The sequence below is a fragment of the Eptatretus burgeri genome, chromosome 11 (assembly GCF_056783735.1).
Source record: "Eptatretus burgeri isolate ZD-2024b chromosome 11, Ebu_testis_v1, whole genome shotgun sequence".
NCBI classification, from domain to species: domain Eukaryota; kingdom Metazoa; phylum Chordata; class Myxini; order Myxiniformes; family Myxinidae; genus Eptatretus; species Eptatretus burgeri.
Window position 1 is genome coordinate 79,209,462 of NC_140971.1, and position 21,175 is coordinate 79,230,636.

The window sequence follows — 21,175 nt, forward strand, 5'->3', positions numbered from 1 at the left end:
TGGGAAGAGCCAGTCAAGACAGGAGTCGGAGAAGGCAGTTGGACGGAGCTGTGGAGAGTTGGAGAGGTGGCGGCGGCGAAGGCAGTCGAGGGGGTGCTCGTGTCAGAGTCGGGGAGCTGCGGAGAGGAGAGGCCGGTAACGCGACCGAGGTCGTGGTGGAGACGCTCGTCGCGGGACCCAAGCCAGGGAGATATCCTCCTTCCCCCGAGCATCAACAACCCCCTCCTGTTTCCCCCCGCGCTGAGATAGTGCGAGAAGGGGGCCCCGTTCCCACCCCATTCTAGACACTGTCCACGAGGCCCGCGGAGTCGGGGCGCCACCGCCATTTTGCAGCTCATCAGACGGGTAGGCCCGACGCGGTCTCGGCCCCAGGCCCGTCTGCCCCCATCATCCTTGAGGGTGGTCCTTTTCTTTTGCTTTGAGTATATGTGTTGTCGGCGCCGTCTGTGAAGTAAAACTGTATAAGTGTTGCCGTGTGCTCGGTAGTCGGTAGTATATCTGCATTGTGTTTTGCTTTTACATTTGCTTTTTGTGTATTATTGTGTGTTTCTTCTTCTTTTACATTTGCTGTTGGTGTATAATTGTATATGTGTGCTTTCCGTTCATCGCGAAATAAATGTGCTTTATGTTGAACTGTTTTTCCCGTTTCGCTTCGTCTTTTCCTTTATTGAATCTCCATCTTACTTCACGTAAAGGGTTGGTCGTGGGCTAAAACGCCCGATAATTAATCGAACCGTCCAGGTTGACGATAACACCGCTCGGTTATCCCGATAGTACGGAACGGGTCGCTTAAAGTGGCCCGTGTCCGAAGTCGACCTGCGGCGAGGTGCGGTCGCCCGGTCTACCCTCCGTGTGGGTACTTAGGTAGGTCGAATTTGGCGAGCAACCCTATCCCACGCGGGGGCCGATTGGCACAATCGTGGTGAGGCCGAAAGGCCCACCCGTGACTAGTTCCCGGCGTTAGTCCGAGAGGGTCACGACGGGATTGTCCGTCCGGTGGGCGACGTGCCGCGATTCGAGTTACGTGGCCGCTCGCACGCCGGCGGGCGAGAATCCGCAACAATATATATATATATATACATATACATATATATACATATATATATATATATATACATATATACATATATATACATACATATATATATATATACATATATATACATACATATACATACATATATATATATATATATATATATATATATATATATAAATATATATATATATATACATATATATCATGGATGCAAATTAACATTTTTATCCACTGGCCAGCAGGGCCGGTGACTATAAAAAGTTAGCGGCCCAGCAGAATTTCTACCGGCCCGATAAAATAAAGACAAAAGTCACAAATTTGATATCAAACACTTTTAATATACTCGCATGAGTGAGTTTGATGAGTGAGGTTGGTTGGATGAGTGAGTTTGGTTGGATGAGTGAGTTTGATGAGTGAGGTTGGTTGGATGAGTAAATTTGATGAGTGAGGTTGGTTGGATGAGTGAATTTCATGAGTGAGGTTGGTTGGATGAGTTTAATGGAGGAAGTTTGCAGAATGAGTGAGTTTGATGGAGGAGGTTGGGTGGATGAGTGAGTTGGATGGATGGATGAGTGAGTTTGATGAGTGGGGTGGGGGAGGGGGGATGATGCAGGGAGTAGGAGGTTGTGGGTGATGGGGAGACCTTTTTGTGTGGGTGATGGGGGAGGGCAGGGGGTTGTGAGTAGTGCTGGGGGGAATTTTGTGGGTGATGGGGTGGTTGTGGGGGTGGTTGTGGCTGATGCACGATGGGGTGGGGGTGGTTGTGGCTGATGGACGATGGGGGGGGGGGTTGTGGGTGATGGACGATGGGGTGGAGGGGGGGATTGTGGGTGATGGACAATGGTGTTGGGTGTACGAGTCGTACCCCCATCACATATAAACTCACTCATCCACCGAACCTCACCCATCAAACTCACTCATTCACCCAACCTCACCCATCAAACTCACTCATTAACCCAACCTCACCCATCAAACTCACTCATTCACCCAACCTCACCCATCAAATTCACTCATTAACCCAACCTCACCCATCAAACTCACTCATTACCCCAACCTCACCCATCAAACTCACTCATTCACCCAACCTCACCCATCAAACTCACTCATTAACCCAACCTCACCCATCAAACTCACTCATTCACCCAATCTCACCCATCAAAGTCACTCATTCATCTAACCTCACTCATCAACCCAAAAGCCTCATCAAACTCACTCATTCACCTAACCTCACCCATGAAACTCACTCATTCACCCAAATTCACTCATTTAACCAACCTGGCATTGTTGGGTACAGATAACCAAAAAGTTAACTTCGATAACGATAATCCGATAACGATAATACAAAGTTATCGAAAGTTAATGATAATCCGATAACGATAACTACTTTTAACAAATGCTAAACCCAAGAATAAAATAAGCATTATGCGTCTTTTTAGAGTCTATAAGTCGTCACACACACACACACACACACACACACACACACACACACACACACACACACACACACACACACACACACACACACACACACACACACACACACAGCACGTTTAACCGGACGGAGTCCAACATGCATTGGGAGGCTAACGGGACGGGTCAAGGACACAATGTGAATCCAACAAACAAATTAATGTCCATTTCTTACCGAAAGAGCAACGGGAATAGGTCCGTGGACGCCGCGCACACAAACAGGAAGGCACCGTTAATTCAAACATGAGAGGCACGACCTTACAAACACACCGAGAACAGTTACAAACATGGCGGACGGTATCTCCACGCCTCAACACTCATGTCCGACTGTCCGTTGCTCTGCCAAAGGTTAGACCGTCCTTGTGTTTGAATTAACCGATCTGTATGTTTCCCAACCTCCGAACCCAGTACCTGCAGAGCCGAGCAGCCACATGGCTGAGGAAGTTGCCATTGCAAGGCTTCTTCTTATTATTCTTCCTCCTCCTCCTCCTCCTCCTCCTCCTCCTCCTCCTCCTCCTCCTCTTCTTCTTCTTCTTCTTCTTCTTCTTCCATTTTCTTCATGCGGCGGCCTGATTCAGCATTATCTTGTAAAACGAGTAATCTATAATCATGTACATTTTTCTCCTCATTGATAATTAATTAGTTCGGTAAAATGCGACCCGGAAACGATAAAAATGTTATCGGACAAAAAATTAACGGACATTATCGGACGAAAAAATCGAGTTATCGGAAGTTAACTGGTCCGATAACAATAAATGGAAGTTAACTTCCGATAATAGTCCGATAAAAAAGTTAACTTCGATAATTATCTGTTATCGGATTATCGCTTTTGTGCCCAACACTGCAAACTTGGCATGATAAAATGCACCAGAACCGCGCCAAACCGGCAAATCTCACGCAATCTCGCGTGATTTGGAACGAGATGAAAACAGGCAAAATGGCCGCCGCAGAATTACCGATGATTTCTACGGATTTCTGCAGACAAAAACAGTAGTTCTGGTTGAGAAAACCAGTAGAGAAGCTGGTACAAATTGTACAAAATAACAGGAATCACCGGTGATTCGCCAGCCGGGCAGGTAAGGCAGTATTGTGTGCCCAGCACAAAAGTTAGGCGCCATTGGCGACCCTGCGGCCATTAATTTTCACCCCTGTATATATACGACAATACTGTGTGTGTGTGAATATATATATATATATATATATATATATATATATATATATATATACATATACACATATACATACATATATATATATATATATATATATATATATATATATATACATATACACATATACATACATATATATATACATATATATATATATATATATATACATACATATATATATACATATACATACATATACACATATACATACACATATACATACATATATATATATATATATATATATATATATATATATACATATACACATATACATACATATATATATATATATATATATATATATATATATATATATATATATATATATACATATACACATATACATACATATATATATATATATATATACACATATACAAATATACATATACATATATATATATATATATATATATATATATATATATACACATATACATATATACACACATATATATATATATATATATATATATATATATATATATATATATACACACATATATATATATATATATATATATATATATATATATATATATATATATATATACACACACATATATATATACACACATATATATATATATATATATATATATATATATATATATATACATATATATATATATATATATATATATATATATATATATATATATATATATATATATATATATATATATATACACACACACACACCCTCGAGGTGCTGAATGGAAGTACAGAATATATACATACACATATATACATACACACACACACGTATATGTATATCCCTCTCTGCTTCAGTATATTGCCCCCTCTATCTTTTCTCCTGTTCCTCTTTCTTTCTCCCCACTCACTTCTATATTAACCTTTCCCTTGATATTTGCATACATAGTGAATCAATGTATCCTCAACACCTATAAAAATAGCACTGACATGAGGTTCATCACAAAATACAAGGGTTTTGGAAGAGCCCAGTGTATAAACAGGCATAACAACAATCGTGGCATGCCTTGGAAGTACAGAATCTAAATCAAGCTGGCACAACATACGAGGGGAGTTCAGGCACAATGGTAAACTTGAATACAAGCAAACACTTCCTCTCCAATCAATCTCACTTCAAATAGTCTAATGCAAACCCTCCACCTCTCATTCTCAAGTATCGCCACGTTAAAATCATGCCGACGACTTCACCTCTGAAACTATTAAGCCAAAAATAAATTTACAGATAATAAGGATAGACAGTTAGATCCTACCTGGAGAGCCCTTCGATACAGGTGCCACAACTGCATCCATTCCCACTCAAAGGTTGCAGCAATGGACAGGTGGACAGGACTGCCGCCCAGACATGGAAATGATAAACTGTCTGTTGTGACTCATTTATGTGTCACTGCTGTACTGAAGAACTTCACATCCCACCATGCAAGAAATTTTTTTTTAAAAAATCGACCCGTATAGCACAGATATAAAACATACTTATGCAAAGAACGAAGAGATTGAGGCTTTCAGCGTAAGAGTCCTCCACTCTCTTCAGGACGCACCGTGTGGCTTTGTGCGCACCGTGCAGGTTAGAGTGGAGAGACGAAAGTGAAGGGAGGGGAAATTGTGTGGGTGGGGAGGGGGGGTGGAGTGCGCTCAGGGATGGCATGGTGGTAAGGGAATTGTGAAAAAGCGATGCGATGACAAAATGAGTTAATTCAAATACGTGGTTGGTTGAGGAATGCAAGAGGAAAAGGAAATCCGAGGAAGAGGATGATGCGGTGAAAGAGGAAGAGAAGGGGGAAACAGATGTATGCAAAAGGAGGTTGTACAAGACGTGTAAACATCAAACATGCAGAGTTAAATACGACAATACTGTGTAATTAAATCCATCAAGCACAGAATCTATCCCTCCAGCTTTAACCTTCACACCGACTGCAGGGAGATTATGTTATAATTTTCATGGCAAGGAAAATGTCAGAGCAAAGGGGATTCTGAAAACCCTCTGCTTAATGGAGGAATCATAAGAACATCCCGACGATAACATGATCCATACGATTGATGGCACTTCACTGCATCCTGTATCAAAGTGGCAAATCAGGAAGGGACACTTTTAAAAAGATACTACCCTGGACTCTCCCACTTTCAAAAACAACATGATGGTGTACAATGTACATAGACATTATGTTTGTCTGGCTGCATCAATTGCAGCCTTAATCACAAAGTAGATGTTGACAGTGGTGCAACTACAGACAGGGAGTGAAATAAGAAGAATCATACAACGTCGTCGTTTAGTAATCACATCAAATCCAATACAGCAGGATGAATAGCAATCCCGACTAGAAAGAGTTGTGCACTCCTCCGATAACTGAACAATCATTAAAACAAAAAAACCAACAGAACAACAGAACAATGAGCAAGACAATGGCGACAGGAAAAGAAATGAGAGAGAATGAACTCACAGAGCAAGAACCAATGAGCGATTAACTCACTTACTTTTGAAGCGAAAGAGTCAATGGAAACAGCACAAAATTGAAAAGTGAATGGAAGGCAGAACAAAAATGTGCCTTGGAATTATTCGGTTCAACTAGTTTCAGCCTGAATGAGTTTAAGCTAGAGCCAAACAGCATGTTTCCCATTCACAGAGATGCAAACAAGGAGGGTCCGGTGGATTTGGAGGAGAGATTTAGCTTGGCGCCCAATTATCAGTACAAGATTCTGAGTCGCAAAACAACAAACAAACATCCGAATCCGGGAAAAGCTGCCTTGGAACCCGCTGGTGGAGACATCGGACGAAGTCAAAAATCCTGCCATTTTTGTGTTCATACTGAAAATACAGATACGATAACCACCATGACTAATATTACTACAACTACTACTCAGTGCTGAATACGTTCTTGTGCATTTGGCCAGGAAAGTTTTTGACCCAAGTGTTTCCCAAATCGGATGCCAGACCTGACATTCGACTGGAAGTTTAACTATAGGGTGTCGGCGATAACTCGCATATTCTCCGCCAAGGACACTGAGGGATCTTTAATGCCAACCAACAACCAGTGCTGGTAGATGTGTACTCTGCTTAACGTCCTTCCAATAGACGGCACACACTTTGGGGTATCGTCATGCATATGAAACACCAGGATGACAGTTTATAGCTCGGTCGAGATTCAAACCCAGGCTGGACTGTTCAAAGCTGAGTGTGCATACCTTTAAGTTATCCTGCCAGTCCCTCAGATATATTTTACTGTTGCGCTTGTTGTTATTTTTGCTCAAGGCCTCAAGCATTAAATATGAGAAATGCAAAGTTGACCTCAAACTAACTTCATAATCAAATTATGCAAACTCAAATCACTTAGATCACCAAACGAGACGTTGTCCAAGTGTTGCTCATTTGTACAAATCCAATGAAGATGGATATGGATCGGGAGGTATGCACATGTACTATGATACATGGAGTAAAGAAAAATAAAGCGTTGCAGATAATGTTTACAATCTGAACTAGAAAGCATACCAAAAATGGAAAGCCCATCCACGTCCGCTTTGTATTCCAACGAAACTTGATGAAAAGGACAGCTTAAAAAATTGTACATTTTATTCATTAGTGTTCTCTGTATTCTCATAAATGAAGGTTTGTTGAAAATTTAATGACCAAAGCTCAATTGATAAAGATGTTATGGCCTGGACAGACACACTGAAGCTTAATGGTAAATAAACATAGAAACACGTAAGCGATTTCAAAAAACATGGCATCTCACAATTGACATGCTGTGGTGGGGTATTTGTCGTCACGATGACTTTACCCTTTCACATTTTGACCCAATTTTTAATCATTTCCTCCATATTCTTATAATAAAGCTTTGTTGAAAATTTGATGACGAAAGCTGTAATGTTAAAAAAAAGAAAAAGTTATAGCCTGGACAGATGGCAACACGTGCGCACGTGCTTGCATGTGCACTACACACACACACAGACACACACACGACACACACACACACACACACACACACACACACACACACACACACACACACACACACACACACACACAATAAATTTTGATTTCGCAAACATCAGTACATCACGAGAATGTACCTGCCGAGATTAGAAGGGGTAGCGGCCTGATGGAGCTCAACCAAGTGCACATAATGACAACTGAAAGATTGACTGAATACCTGAAAAGTGCAACAAATTACCGAATCCAATTTGTACGCAAACACGAAAACAACAAACCAGAGAAGGTATCCATAATCCACGAGCATAAAATTTCCAAAGGGTTTTTTTTTTTTTTCTCCCCATTACCTTCAATTTTCATCCTTCCCACTTTCTAAACATCCCCCATTCTCCCAACTAATCTCTTTCTTATCTCAAAAAAAAAAAATATATATATATATATACATACCCAACAACAACAACAACACGCTCACCTTCTCCCGATTCTGCTTCTTCTTCTTCTTCCTCTTAACTTCCTCCTCGTCTTCTTCTTCGATTTTTTTCTACACTTCCTTGACCTAATCTGTTGAACTCTCAAACATTAATATTAACAACAAAAACGATCTTATAATGCTTCATCTTCCTCTCTCACACATGTGGTACTCTTTACTGTTTCATAATGCACTACTCTTCTGCTATTTTAACAGACTGCTCTCATTTCGACCTCTCCTTCATTCCTTGCCTAAAAAATCCAACTATTACAGCACTTCTTCTCTCCATTCTCTGAATTCGCCTTCATTGCATCCATCAAGAATTGTGTTAAATCGCATCTCTGACCTAAAACTTTTAAAAACCACAGTTTGCCATGGATGCTCGCTTTCCATCAACCATTCTTTTTTTCCAACTTCAGTGCCAACTCACCCCCCTCACCCCTCACTCTCACTATCAAAGCAACCATCCCACTCTTCTCCCTCCAAGCCTCCCTCTCACCTCTCTCAAAAATTCCCCCTCACCTTTCTCCCACCTTTCATCCCCCTCACTCATCCTTCTCAAAGTTGCCCCCCTCTCATCCACCAAGCAGCCTCCCTCCACTGCCCTCTCACCTCCATCTCTTCACTACACCTCCTCAAATCCTCAACTGCCTTCTTCCTCATCTCTTGTCCCCCCTCTCCCCCAGCACCACAGAGCCTTTTCTCCTCCTCATTCGGCCCCCTCCCCTCGCTATTCTGCAATACCCCACACTCTTTCAACAACCCTCCTTACCTCCCCCCCCTCGTCCCTTGTCCTACCCTCCCCCTCCCCCTCCACCTCCTGCACCCAAAGCCTCCTCCCCTACCTCTTCATTAAAAGTGTGGACCTCAAATATCCGGGGCCTTCGCTCAAACCTTTCAGATCTTTCCATACAGGTTGCCACTGACAAACCAGACATTATCTGCCTAACAGAAACTTTCCTCTCCCAAGTCGTGTCTGACTCCCAAGTATCTCTCCCCGGTTACCCCCTCTTACAGTATGACAGACCTGAGCCTCGTCCTGGTGGAGGAGTTTCTCTCTTCATCAAAGATTCCATTCCTCACTCTCCATGCACTGCCGTCACTCCCCCACACCCCCAGGAATACCTCCGGCTACGGCTTCCCCTCCACTCCCACTTCATGAAAAGATGTGTACTGTACCGTCCACCGAACAGTGATGACTGTCCATTTACACCTCACAATCCGAAAACATTCGTCCACCAAACAGTGATGACTCCATTTACATTTCACTATCCGAAAACATGGACCATCTTCTATCTTCTCATCCAAACTCTCTCTTCCTCTTATGTGGTGACTTCAATTGTCATCACGCCAGTTGGCTAGGTGTGGGTACCTCTCTCACCTGCCATGGCACCTCAGCAAAAGCTTTCTGCGACTCATTAGGACTGACTCAATCGGTCAACTTCCCAACCCGGATCTCAACCAATGGTACTCCATCTCTTCTGGATCTGATTTTGACAAATATCCCTGACAATATCTGCTGCTCTTCCTTTGCTCCAATCGGTTCTTCTGACCACGTCCTTGTCAAAGTGGACATCTCTCTGCCTGTTATCAGAGAACCACCTCACCGCCGTCGAGTCTGGCATTTCACTCAAGCCGACAGGCAGGGTCTTCGAGCAGCCATCAAACTTACAGACTGGTCTCCTATCACTACTTTCTCAAACATCAACTCATCCTGGGAATTCTTTCAAATAAACTTGCTCTCCCTCATGCACAGATTTATCCCCTCTCGTGTTCAGTTGTCCTCCCCTTCCTCCCGCCCTTGGTTTACTGAAGCTTGTGGCGAGGCAGTTGTCCTGAAACAACTTGCCTTTGCCTCATGGAAAGCAAACCCAACTGAGGGCAATCTCAGTTTCTTCCACAAAGCTCGGAACAAGTGTGTATCTACCCTCAGGAGAGCCAGAAAACAACATCTTTCTCATCTCAAGTCTGAACTCTCAAACCTCTCTCCCTCCTCAAAATCCTGGTGGCGTTTAATCAAATCTGTTTCTGGTGTATGTTGCCCTCCATCCCCTCCCTTACCTCAAATGGCCGCACTGCTGATTCCACACGTGAAAAATCTGAATGTCTAAACTCGGTGTTTGCAGCTAAATCTTGTGTCCTAAACCCATCACTATCTCTACCCACTTTACCCAGTCGCACCCAACTGTCCCTGGACTCTGTATCCTTTTCTCATGACAAGGTGGAGAGCTTGCTTTCAAACCTCGAGTCAGATTCTGCAACCGGTCCAGATGGCATCAGCCCACGTGTCCTCAAAGCCTGCTCTTCTGCTCTTGCTCACCCTCTCTCTGTTCTATTCACCCTCTCATTTGCCCAAGGTCATCTGCCATCTGCTTGGAAATCTGTTAACATCACTGCCCTGCATAAAAAAGGTGCAAAAACATATCCCTGTAACTACAGACCAATCAGCCTTCTCCCAATCATCAGCAAGGTTATGGAATCCATCATCTCTTCAGACATGAAATCCTTCCTCTTCTCCAATGGCTTGATTTCCAATCATCAATTTGGTTTCAGACAAGGTCACTCTACCCTGGATATGCTGCTTCTGCTCTCCCATCAATGGATGGAGGTCCTCAATGCCAGACAGGAAATCCGAGCCGTATCCCTGGACATATCACATGCTTTTGACACAGTCTGGCACCCTGCACTACTCACCAAACTCTCTTCCCATGGTATTCAAGGCCATCTCCACTCATGGCTCGCAGACTTCCTCACCTGTCGCAGTCAACGTGTGGCCCTAAATGGAGTTCTTTCATCCCCCCTTCCTGTGCAGGCTGGAGTTCCTCAAGGTAGCGTTCTGGGCCCTGTTCTTTTTCTGGTTTTCATCAATGACCTCTCGGACTCTCTGGAAAATCCTCTATTTCTCTTTGCCGACGACTCCACCCTCTGCCGTACCATCTGTCATCCCTCAGACCGGCAAGCTGCAGCTTCTTCGCTCACTGCAGATCTGGATAAAATCACAAACTGGTCCAACACGTGGAACATGTCTTTCAATCCAGACAAATCTCACACTCTCACTATGTCTCTTCGAAAGTACCGTTTAGAAAACCCCCCCCATCCACTTTCTCAACAATCCTCTGGAAGAAGTCTTTTCTTTCAAGCTTCTGGGTCTCACTATCTGCCATGATCTTTCCTGGGAAAGTCACATTTCCAACCTCGCCTCAAAAGCCAGTCGCCGACTGGGAATCCTCCGTCGTGCTAAGTCCTTCCTCGGCCCTCTTGAGCTCCTGACCACTTACAAAGCTTTTGTCCATAGCCTGATGGAGTACTGCTCTCCCCTCTGGGCTGGTGCTCCTACCTCCCACCTTTCTCGGATTCACGCTGTCGAAACCAGGCTATTTAAGATCATCGGCATCTCCTGCAATGAGGCTGAGTCTTTGGGCCTCTCACTCAATCACCGCAGGTTGGTCGGTGGTCTTTCTGTCTTCTACTGACTCCTCTCCAGCCTTGCCCCCCCCTGCTCTCTCTCTGTGATTTGTCCCCACCACATTTCCACAGGGCGCTCAAGGTCCGCCAACAACCCCCTTCTGGTAAAACTACCAAAATCACGAATCACTGCTCATCTTCACTCTTTCATTCCTCTTTTTTCCCGCCTTTGGAATAAACTTCCTCACTCTATTCTTTCCCATTCTTCCCTCCAGGCTTTCAAAACAGCTGTTCACCACCACCTCTTATCTTCCCCCATCCAAATCCTCGATCTTTTCTACCCCCGATGATCCACCCAAGCCCACTTCCTTCAATTCCCCTGCTTTCCTTCCTGAAAGTCCCTGTAATGTCCATCTTCTCTTCGCCATGTTCCCCGTCCCATCCCCATCCCTCTCCCTTCCACAGTTCACCTAATGTGTCTGTTCCCCACTGTTTTGTCCCTTCCACTCCCGCCCCTCTTGTCTCATGCCCCCTTGCTGTGAGTTGTGTGTTTGCTCTCATACGAGCCTTGACCAAGGTAAACAAAAAAAAAAAAAGTAGGTGTGAATGGAAGATGACACATAAGAAACCGAAACAACAACGAAAATACAGCCCCAACAATTGCAAAAAAGACAAAATAAAAAAATAAAACGAAATATCAACAGATATACACTGCCAACTGGGAAAATGACAAAAGAGCAGGATGAAATTTAAAAAAAACAAGAGTTTGACAGATTGGCCAAAGACAAAGAAGGCACTTTGGAATGGCTAAGAAGAGGTTAGCTCAACTGGGATGGAGAACAAATCATCATTAATGTCCAAGTCCAGGGACACTCCACCATTGGCTTTAAGAAAATGGCAGGACTGAGTCAATCGGACAAGTGTAGGTTCTGCAAGGGAGAAACAGAAATCACGAGCCACCTCCTATTGAGATGTAAAAAACAAATCTAATGTCAGAGCAGCTGTACAGATAAAGGCACAACAAGGTTTGTAGAGTAATCCACTGACACGTCTGCAAAAACTTCAATATCTCAGTCTCAGAAAACTCATGGAAACATGAAGCAAAGGCGATAATTGAGAACAAGTAACGCTCACGTACGACCTGATGATCCCATCGAGCGTGAACATAGAAAACTAAGCATTGCGACCAGATATAGTGCTGAGGTACAAAAAGGAAAAGAAGGCATTGCTAATTGAGGTGTCAGTACCCAGCAATTTTGGTCTAAATAATGCAGAAATCAAGAAAATGACCAAATACCAAGATCTCAAGAATGAAATGAAAAGATCCTGGAAGCTGAAGAATAATAAAATTTAACCAGTGATTATAATCATTGGAGCAATGAGAATGATCAAGAAGAACCTTTGAGATCTCAAAAACCCATCCCTGGGAATATTACTACAAACGAACTGAAGTTGGAAGCTGTCCTGCGCTCAGTGATGATCCTCAAAAGAGCCCTCGGAACAAAACTTTGAGAACAAGAAAACTTCACAAATCGGTCCATGACTCGTGATCCGTGACTGAAACGGAGATGGATACTTCAAGAAGTGGGAGGACTCTGTTCCACCTTCTGAAACCCGCATATGGAGATAAAAACCAACAGCACACACACACACGCACGCACGCACACACGCACGCACACATACACACACGCACGACGGTGGACACTTCAAGAACTGGGAGGACTCGGTTCCACCTTCTGAAACCAGCATATGGAGATAAAAATCAACAGCACACACACGGGTACACACACACACACACACACACACACACACACACACACACACACACACACACACACACACACACACACACACACACACACACACTGCATGGTGCGACAGGCTAATTATGTTCCATTGTCGATATTGCTGCTTTGTAATTGAATACATCATTCCAATGACAAATTAATCTGCATTTTGTCCTGCCAGAGCAGCAGTCCCTTTTCCGAAACGTGAGGTTCCTCTCAATGGCCTCTGGTGTGAATGTTGGAACTTAAAAAAAAAATACTCTGAGGGGAAAGGTGGGGGGGGGATCCTTCTATCCATTGTGCAAACTGGTTTCCAATTAGCCATGTTGGCTTTAATTAAAACAGGATAGTGGTCATTGAAGCAAAAAAGACAAAAAAAATTACAATTTATTAATGCATCAGCAGACCTTCTGAATTATTTCCAGAGCTGCTCTCAAGTTAATTAGTACAGTTAAGCAAAATAAAATTTAAGGCGCCTCTAACATGCACAAAAAGGTGTTGGTGGATATCGGCAAACACATCCCGGTTCATTAACTCGCACACCGCCGTCTGACGCCAACACCTCTTCCTGACTATTTACTCTCGATTCCAAACATTTGTGCTCGACAAAACTGAAATCAGGATCAGCATGAAGTGCGGGATCATGACATCACGAAGCAGGTTATTCAATATCTGAAAGTTATAAAAAAAAATGATCAGTGCAAGCAATTCAAGGACATTTCTTGGAAGGACTCAGGAAGCAAACAAGCAAAACCTCATGTGAACACGAATCTCACATCAATACGTCATGACCCTACAGCTGCTCGGAATTAATAGTTTCTCGAACTGAATAATTCCAAAGCATTCAGGGTAAGGAACGACGTTAATGGGACAGCAATTCAGCAAGATAGCTTGTAGCTTCCGGGTTGGTATTGACAAGGTCAAGCCACACATCTGTGAACGGGTTCCTAAGAGGATACTTAAGCTTCTGCTATCGACCTTGGGTTGGAATTAAATGCTCATCCTCATGGGACGATGCAAACGGGTTATCCAGAAAATCCCAAAGCATTCAAGTAAAAGGTCGCTGGATTTAAGGTGAGCACCACTTCTCCCAAGAAACTTAATAGTTGGAGGTCGAGGGAATAAATAATCCAGGTAGTGTCTCAGGAATGGTGGGACTAATTTGGGTGTTCGAAATGTGCAGTAATAATTTCCCTTTTACGTACAAGGTCGAGGCTCATGAAAGAGCGAGTGGCTCATTGCTTCCGAGTTGGTATTGACGTTCCTGCACCCTTCGGCCGCGAGAAGCTCGGTGTGCACGGCTATGGTATTTACAGTAGCAGAATTGATGTAAACCATGACAGACTTGACAAAAAGACAATCCCCATGAGAACAGCTTCCAACAGTGATGAAAACATGCGGAGGAACTCTCCTGTCGACAAAATGACAAAATAATTTTGAAAAACCCAAACAAAGGAATCAAATCTGTACCTGTGAGGTTAAAAAAAGGTATGTGATGAGATCAATGAGATTTCAAATCAACAATGATGCAAAACAATGACTTGTGGGATGACCTGCAGAATAGGAAACTTGTTTGTGTTTCTCAAAATGGAATATGCGTCTGCTGCCAGGTTCAAGCAGAGCAACATGGCAACACGAAAAATTGGCCAAAAGGACCGATGATCCGCCGTCAAAAAATAACGAGAGAAAGGAGGCTCAGGTATTCCCATGCAAATTGAGGACGCGCACAGTTCCAGAGGAATGTGTTCACCATCACAGCACGCAAATGGGAAGGCCTAATTTACGGAGCCGCTGATGCCAAGGAAGTGCATGCATGGGCAGCGGCATTGCCTTTCCCCAGGGTGTGTGCAGCACATATAACAACAGGAAGTACGAAGGAAACAAACAGAGGAAGGAAACCCCGTTTCTTCTCAAGTTGAATAAATCAACATACGGTTTCCATCAGCTTTCTCTCGCATGTTATAAAATACTGATGCTAAGAGTTGTACCAACTGCTTGTTTCGCATCAATACGTTCCAACCTGAGAACCATCTCTCCCGATTTAAACTGGTCATTGCCACTTGAGTTTTCAACTGACAATAACAGTTTAAGAAAAATACAGAGCTGTCAAAACGTCTTAATTACCAGTTCTGCTTGCATCTCAGCAACGTAAATTTGTTTGTGATGAGTCTGCTCGTACAGCAGAAGGAGGCAACTGATCATTACGAATGCAACGATGGTGGAATATTTGCGGACATGGCTGGTGGTCTTCAAAGAAGGTCTAATTGGTGGCTCGATCTGTCTTGGCAAAAAAGCGATGTTAAAGTGGATGACAGTGGCACATTACATGACTCTGATAAGAATCTGTCGTCACACTTTGTACACAATGCACAGCCCAATTTGTCAAGATGGTTTGCATGGAAAGCTGACAGCCTTGAGTTTTTCAATAACACTGCGGAGCTGCTTAATAAACTGACCGCCATCGGTTTGTATTCAAAATTGGCCTCGAAAAACAGATTTTCCAAGATAGTGTACCAATGAGAAAAGAAAACACACGATTCGATTGTAAAGATCCTCGTAACTGAAATGTAACTGACAATAGGTTATATTTACTGAACAAGTTACATCCAAAGTTCAAAGGTCAAAGTGTTGCAATTGAGATGTGTTGTGGACTTACACAATGTGTGTCAGGTCAAGGGGCTTCTCTGGCTGATCAGGGTAAACGGGATGGATATGATCGCGGCTTGGAACACAGCCCAGGGACTTGCTCAGGGCACGAGTCAGCTTCTTCGCTGGAGATTTCTGTCATCAAAGATACAGGACAACAAGCACAAATTGATTATGAGGAGGACAGGAGATTGGGACCATACTCTGTGCAGAGCGTTGGTGCTGCTTAAACAGTCTCCTTGGCTATTGGGCACAATCCTGGACAGGTTGCCACTCCGACACAGTATAACAGCATGCAAGCACTCGTTTTGCCAACCTCGGAAGGATGACAGGCGAGTTAACCCCACCTGGCATTAATTCAACAGCTGAGCAAGATTTGAACTCAGGATCCTCAGATCCAAAGCCCACCACCCTAACCATTAAGCCAACACCAGGCATAATTGATTATGCTTGAATAATAATGATTATTTAACGTGCAACGATAATACCGGGTGGCACAGAAGTAATGGGGCAGTTGCCGGAACAATCATCACGACAATTTCATTATTATTTTATAATTTATTATTTTGATTATTAATTGATTTTTGTTTGATGTTATTTATTGATAATTATTTTGATTGCAGAATCCCCAAAAGTGGAAGATTTGAACCATGGATGATCGTAATTACCAATGTTACATAAACGAACTTTATTGTGGTCTTTATTATGAAGACATTTTACAAAACGGAGAATAAACACAGTGGAGAATAAACACAGAAACGTGCTGCATTTTTGAAGAGCCCTTTCACTGGTTAATAAAACGAGACACAGTGGCTAACCTTATCAAGCACGTTGAAACCACTGGTTTAGTTAAAGACTTGGTAAGACCTGGAAGACCAAGGTCTGTCTGCACCGAAAAAACAAACAGGTTGTTGAAGCTGCTTTTAGCCGCCGAAGTCCAAAAACGTCTTCCAGGCGAGCTAAACAAGAAATTGGCATTTCGAGAACATCCATTCAAAGGATTCTTCACGAGCTCAACTTGAAACCATATCATCCTCATTTGTTCCATGCTATGACTGAAGACGATCCAGATTGGCGAATGGAGTTTTGCGAAATGTTTCGACAAAAATGTGCAGAGGATGACACCTTTCCTGAAAACATCTTTTGGAGTGACGAAGCAACTTTTAAGTTGAGTGGCCATGTTTAATTGAGTGGCCAATCGGCACAACACTGTTTATTGGGCAAGAGAAAATCCGCACGTTGAAATTTAAAAGGATGTCAACACCCCAGGTGTCACCGTTTGGGTTGGGATTTGTGCTGTTGGTCTCATGGGTCTGTTGTTTTTTGACCAAACAGTGACAGGTGAGAGGTACGTGGCCATGCTGAACAACGAATTTCTTACAGCTGTAGCTTACTGGCTGAATTATTGATGAAATGTGGTTCCAGCATGATGGAGCACCAGCCCATTGCAGTATTGTTGCGTGCAATTGGTTGGATGAACATTTCCCTCAGAGGTGGATTGGTCGCCGTGGACAAGTTGAGTACCATGCCTGATCACCAGATCTTACTCCACCGGATTTTTGTTCCATCTGGGGCACTCTAAATAATGCGGTTTACACTCAGAAACCCCAGACAATTGAGCAACTTAAACAGAAAATTGTTGATACTTGCGCACAAATTACTGTGGATTTATGTCGGAAGGTGTGCTACACTGTGGTGAAAAGAGTTGATAAATGCATTCATGTGAATGGGCAGCACTTTGAACAATTTTTGTAACTTGCCTCTGTTTTGTTGTGTGTCTAAATATTATATTCTGCACATACATTGCATATATATATATATATATATATATATATATATATATATATATATATATATATATATATATATATATATATATATATATATATACATGGCTCACAAAGTGGGTATGCTGTGGTATGTTTGTGGGAAATTCCACATAAAACTATTATGAGGTATTTAGACAAACCATCAATGGTCAAAAATGAAAGTGGACATCTTGGGGAACCTGCAGAAACCGGCAATATCATACTCTCCATTTCCCTGTTTTATTAAAGATGAATTAAAGCAACAGAATTTGGGTATTTTTGTAACCTTAGAAATGTTACAGTTTGATTGGTAAAAAAATTATTTTACTGGACGTTTCTTATGTGACAGTTATTTTGAGTTTGGTGACTCAGAATGTGAACTTTGGTGTCTCTTTTATGTTTTGATGATGTTCTGTCTCCCTATTCGGGTTTTCTGGCATCTACCCTATCTGATGAAATAATGAATTCGTACATAATGCTTCGTGTCCACTGCATCGAAAAAAATAAGGAGTCCAGTGTTGATAATGTTTCTTATGATTTTTATTCCAAATCTCCCTTAATTTCTTGGTAATATGACAGAGTCAAACGGCAGAAAAATATAGATCAAAATTGTGATCAGAAAAATAAAATTCGGACCGCAAGTAATCCCATCTTGATTTTCGTGTCAGTCCCGTTATGTACGAATCATCATCTCTCGTCGGACACAAATAACGCTAGCATTCGAGAATCTTGCCGTCTTGCAAACTTCCCCAATTAATGGATATAATAGGCACTTGCAAGCATGTCAGCACATTTCCATTCGCCGTCGAGCGCAGCGTTTGTCTTCGCTTCTGTGTCTTCGCGAGAGCCGTAACGTACGAATCCAGTGTGAGGTCGAGCCGAACGAGGTGACTCGCATGTGTCTGATAATTATTCATTTTAACCAACGCTAGAATTTTTTTGGTGCTTCGTGAGGATCCGAGAGTTAAGAATTATGTTTTTCTTTTCATGTTTAAAATGATTATTTTCAAAAGTTCGAAAGAAATAGATTCGATTTTAACGTTCTTTTCGCTTACAAGTGTGGCTTTCTTTGCTACTGAACTCGTCTGTGTTTTGTTCATAATTTATAACATCGGACTCTCTCAAAATGTGTTGTTTTTTTTCTTTTTCCTGTCACATATTGAGCCTGTTTAAAAAGGCAGAGTAAAAATTATGTTTCTTATACCAAAATATAATATTTACGTTGTTTTTTTCATCTGATTCCGTATATAACGCTGACGCCAAGCTCGAAATTCGAACGTGACATGGAAACCAAAGATTTACATGTCAGCGTAATGCACGTAGAGGCTTCATAAATTACTTTGATTCTCGCCTAACTGAAGATCGTATTTATCTTTTTAGTGGTAGTTAACATAATTTATCATTATATCAATTGTACCAGAATGTACTTTTGATGTTGGAACCAATCATTTTAATCAAATTGTTAGATATTGTTTCCGTACATAACGCTGACGCAATTATTTTGTTGTCTGCAGTTATGTACGAATAGGAACTTGGAAAATCATTACAACGCACCGTAAACGATAATAAATGACATATTGGCTTATCTAGTGTATAAATCTACATGTTTTTTTTAATATATAACACCAAAGTGGTAGTGGAATAGTTTATCGAGCATGGATTAACCGTCTGTGGATCTTTCAGGACACATGCTTTGGCTTGGTCTCATGTATATAAATTTGCGTTGAATTTTCTAAGTGTTACGGCACAGCCAATAGTGAATTTAACCAATTTAAGTAGCAGGGTATCTGTCTGTATGATTTGTGGTTTGGGAATAAGCTGAATCGATTGATGATTATATTGATATTAATATTAATACTCCTGTCAATATTGTGGTGAGTATGATAATGGGAAAAATAAATCACACATCAACCCGTTCAATCTAACATGCTGAGACACTTTTTTTTTCTTGTCAAAAATTATTTGTGCCTTCCTCCCCCTCGCACAATGTCGAAGATGTAGGTTTATCATTAGATTAATTTATTATGCCACAGCAGTTTACTTTATGAAATGAAAAGAGTCGGGTTCTTATTGTTCCTTTCATATTCAAATTAATGTTTCTAAGGATTGCTTTGAAAAGCAATTAAGGAACAACAAATTTTCTTCTCAAAATTGTGTATTCCTCGATCAAATTCCAATGTAATTAATTTACATTTCTTATATTGTTTTTATAGTTTGTGATGATTGAATCTGTGGGCAGATGAAAGAAATGTCCCCCAAAGATGCCAGCAATTAAGCTGAAGGAGGATCCTGTCAAGAACAAGGAGGAAAATTAAAAAAAGTGGAGAGCTAATATAAAGGCTAATTCAGAACTTTATAAAGTCTTCTGTGACTCAGAAAAGGAAAGAGTCAGAGAATATCATCTGAGACGGTCTGAAGAGGTGAAGAGCCGTGACTGGGAACTTCAAAGAGAGCGTCAGCGGCAATATAGGTTTCGTAAGAAGGAAAAAGAAAACGGTATGTGGAAAAAAAAGACGAGGAAATCAACAGATGACCAGAGAGAAAAATAGAGAAAACAAAAAAGGGATTCAAGAGCGAACTTGTCAATGCAAAAGAGAGTAGCCATCAACAATAATATAAGCAGTTATGGTGGACACCGAGTTATGTACACGTCAATTCGAGCGTGTATTTACAGTGTTGTATATATTCAGTGGTAACTTTAAAACCGGACGTGCTGCAGGTCTAAAAATTTAGATTTAGCTATTTGAATACATACAGATTAACATAATGGGTTGCATTTCATGTTTCCCTAAACTTCTTTTTTTTGCCCTTTGTGAAACAGTATGTGTACCCACTTTGTGAGCTATACATATATATATATATATATATATATATATATATATATATATATATATATATATATATATATATATAATGTTCCACGAATAAATATTTTATGCTTAAATGTGGATTCTCTGACTGCCCCATTACTTCTGGGCCACCCGGTATAAAAGAAGCTTGCAACACATGAGAAGGATGTTTGGCCCATCGTGGCAGTGCTGTATTCACACACATTGAATTGAATCTAAACTTTTACTTCACTTCTCTGTACTAACCCAGTTCTGACTATTAACTGCATCCTTTATTAAATTGAATTGCAGCTCTTGTTTAATTTTTAGGAGAGAATTTAGCCAGGGTACCACACACCATGGCCATCTCTTTATGAGAGATAGTATCCATATTTAATGTCCAAATGAAATGCAGATGGGACAGCCAACTCAATATCACCATTTGAAGGATGGCATACACCGATATGCAGCACCCTCCAATTGCACAGCATCAAGGTGGCAATATTAAGATTGATTCAGATTCCATGTGTGAACAAATCTGACCTGACAACCTACAAGTGAGCTCACTATCAACTGAGCTATCCTGACATCCCTCAGCCTACAACATTCACTGAGGTCTTCTGTCAAATTAC

At 41.7% G+C, this 21,175-nt stretch overlaps 1 protein-coding gene across 5 annotated transcripts in view; it reads right to left on the reverse strand.

Moving 5' to 3' along the window:
* DTNB (dystrobrevin beta) overlaps positions 1-21,175 on the reverse strand; it is a 218,487-nt gene that overhangs the window by 50,516 nt on the left and 146,796 nt on the right. For all 5 annotated transcript variants that reach the window (XM_085847130.1, XM_085847131.1, XM_085847134.1 and 2 more), the window contains exon 9: positions 15,918-16,042. In XM_085847130.1, coding sequence (XP_085703256.1) covers positions 15,918-16,042 — 125 coding nt within the window. The remainder of the gene's footprint in view (positions 1-15,917; positions 16,043-21,175) is intronic.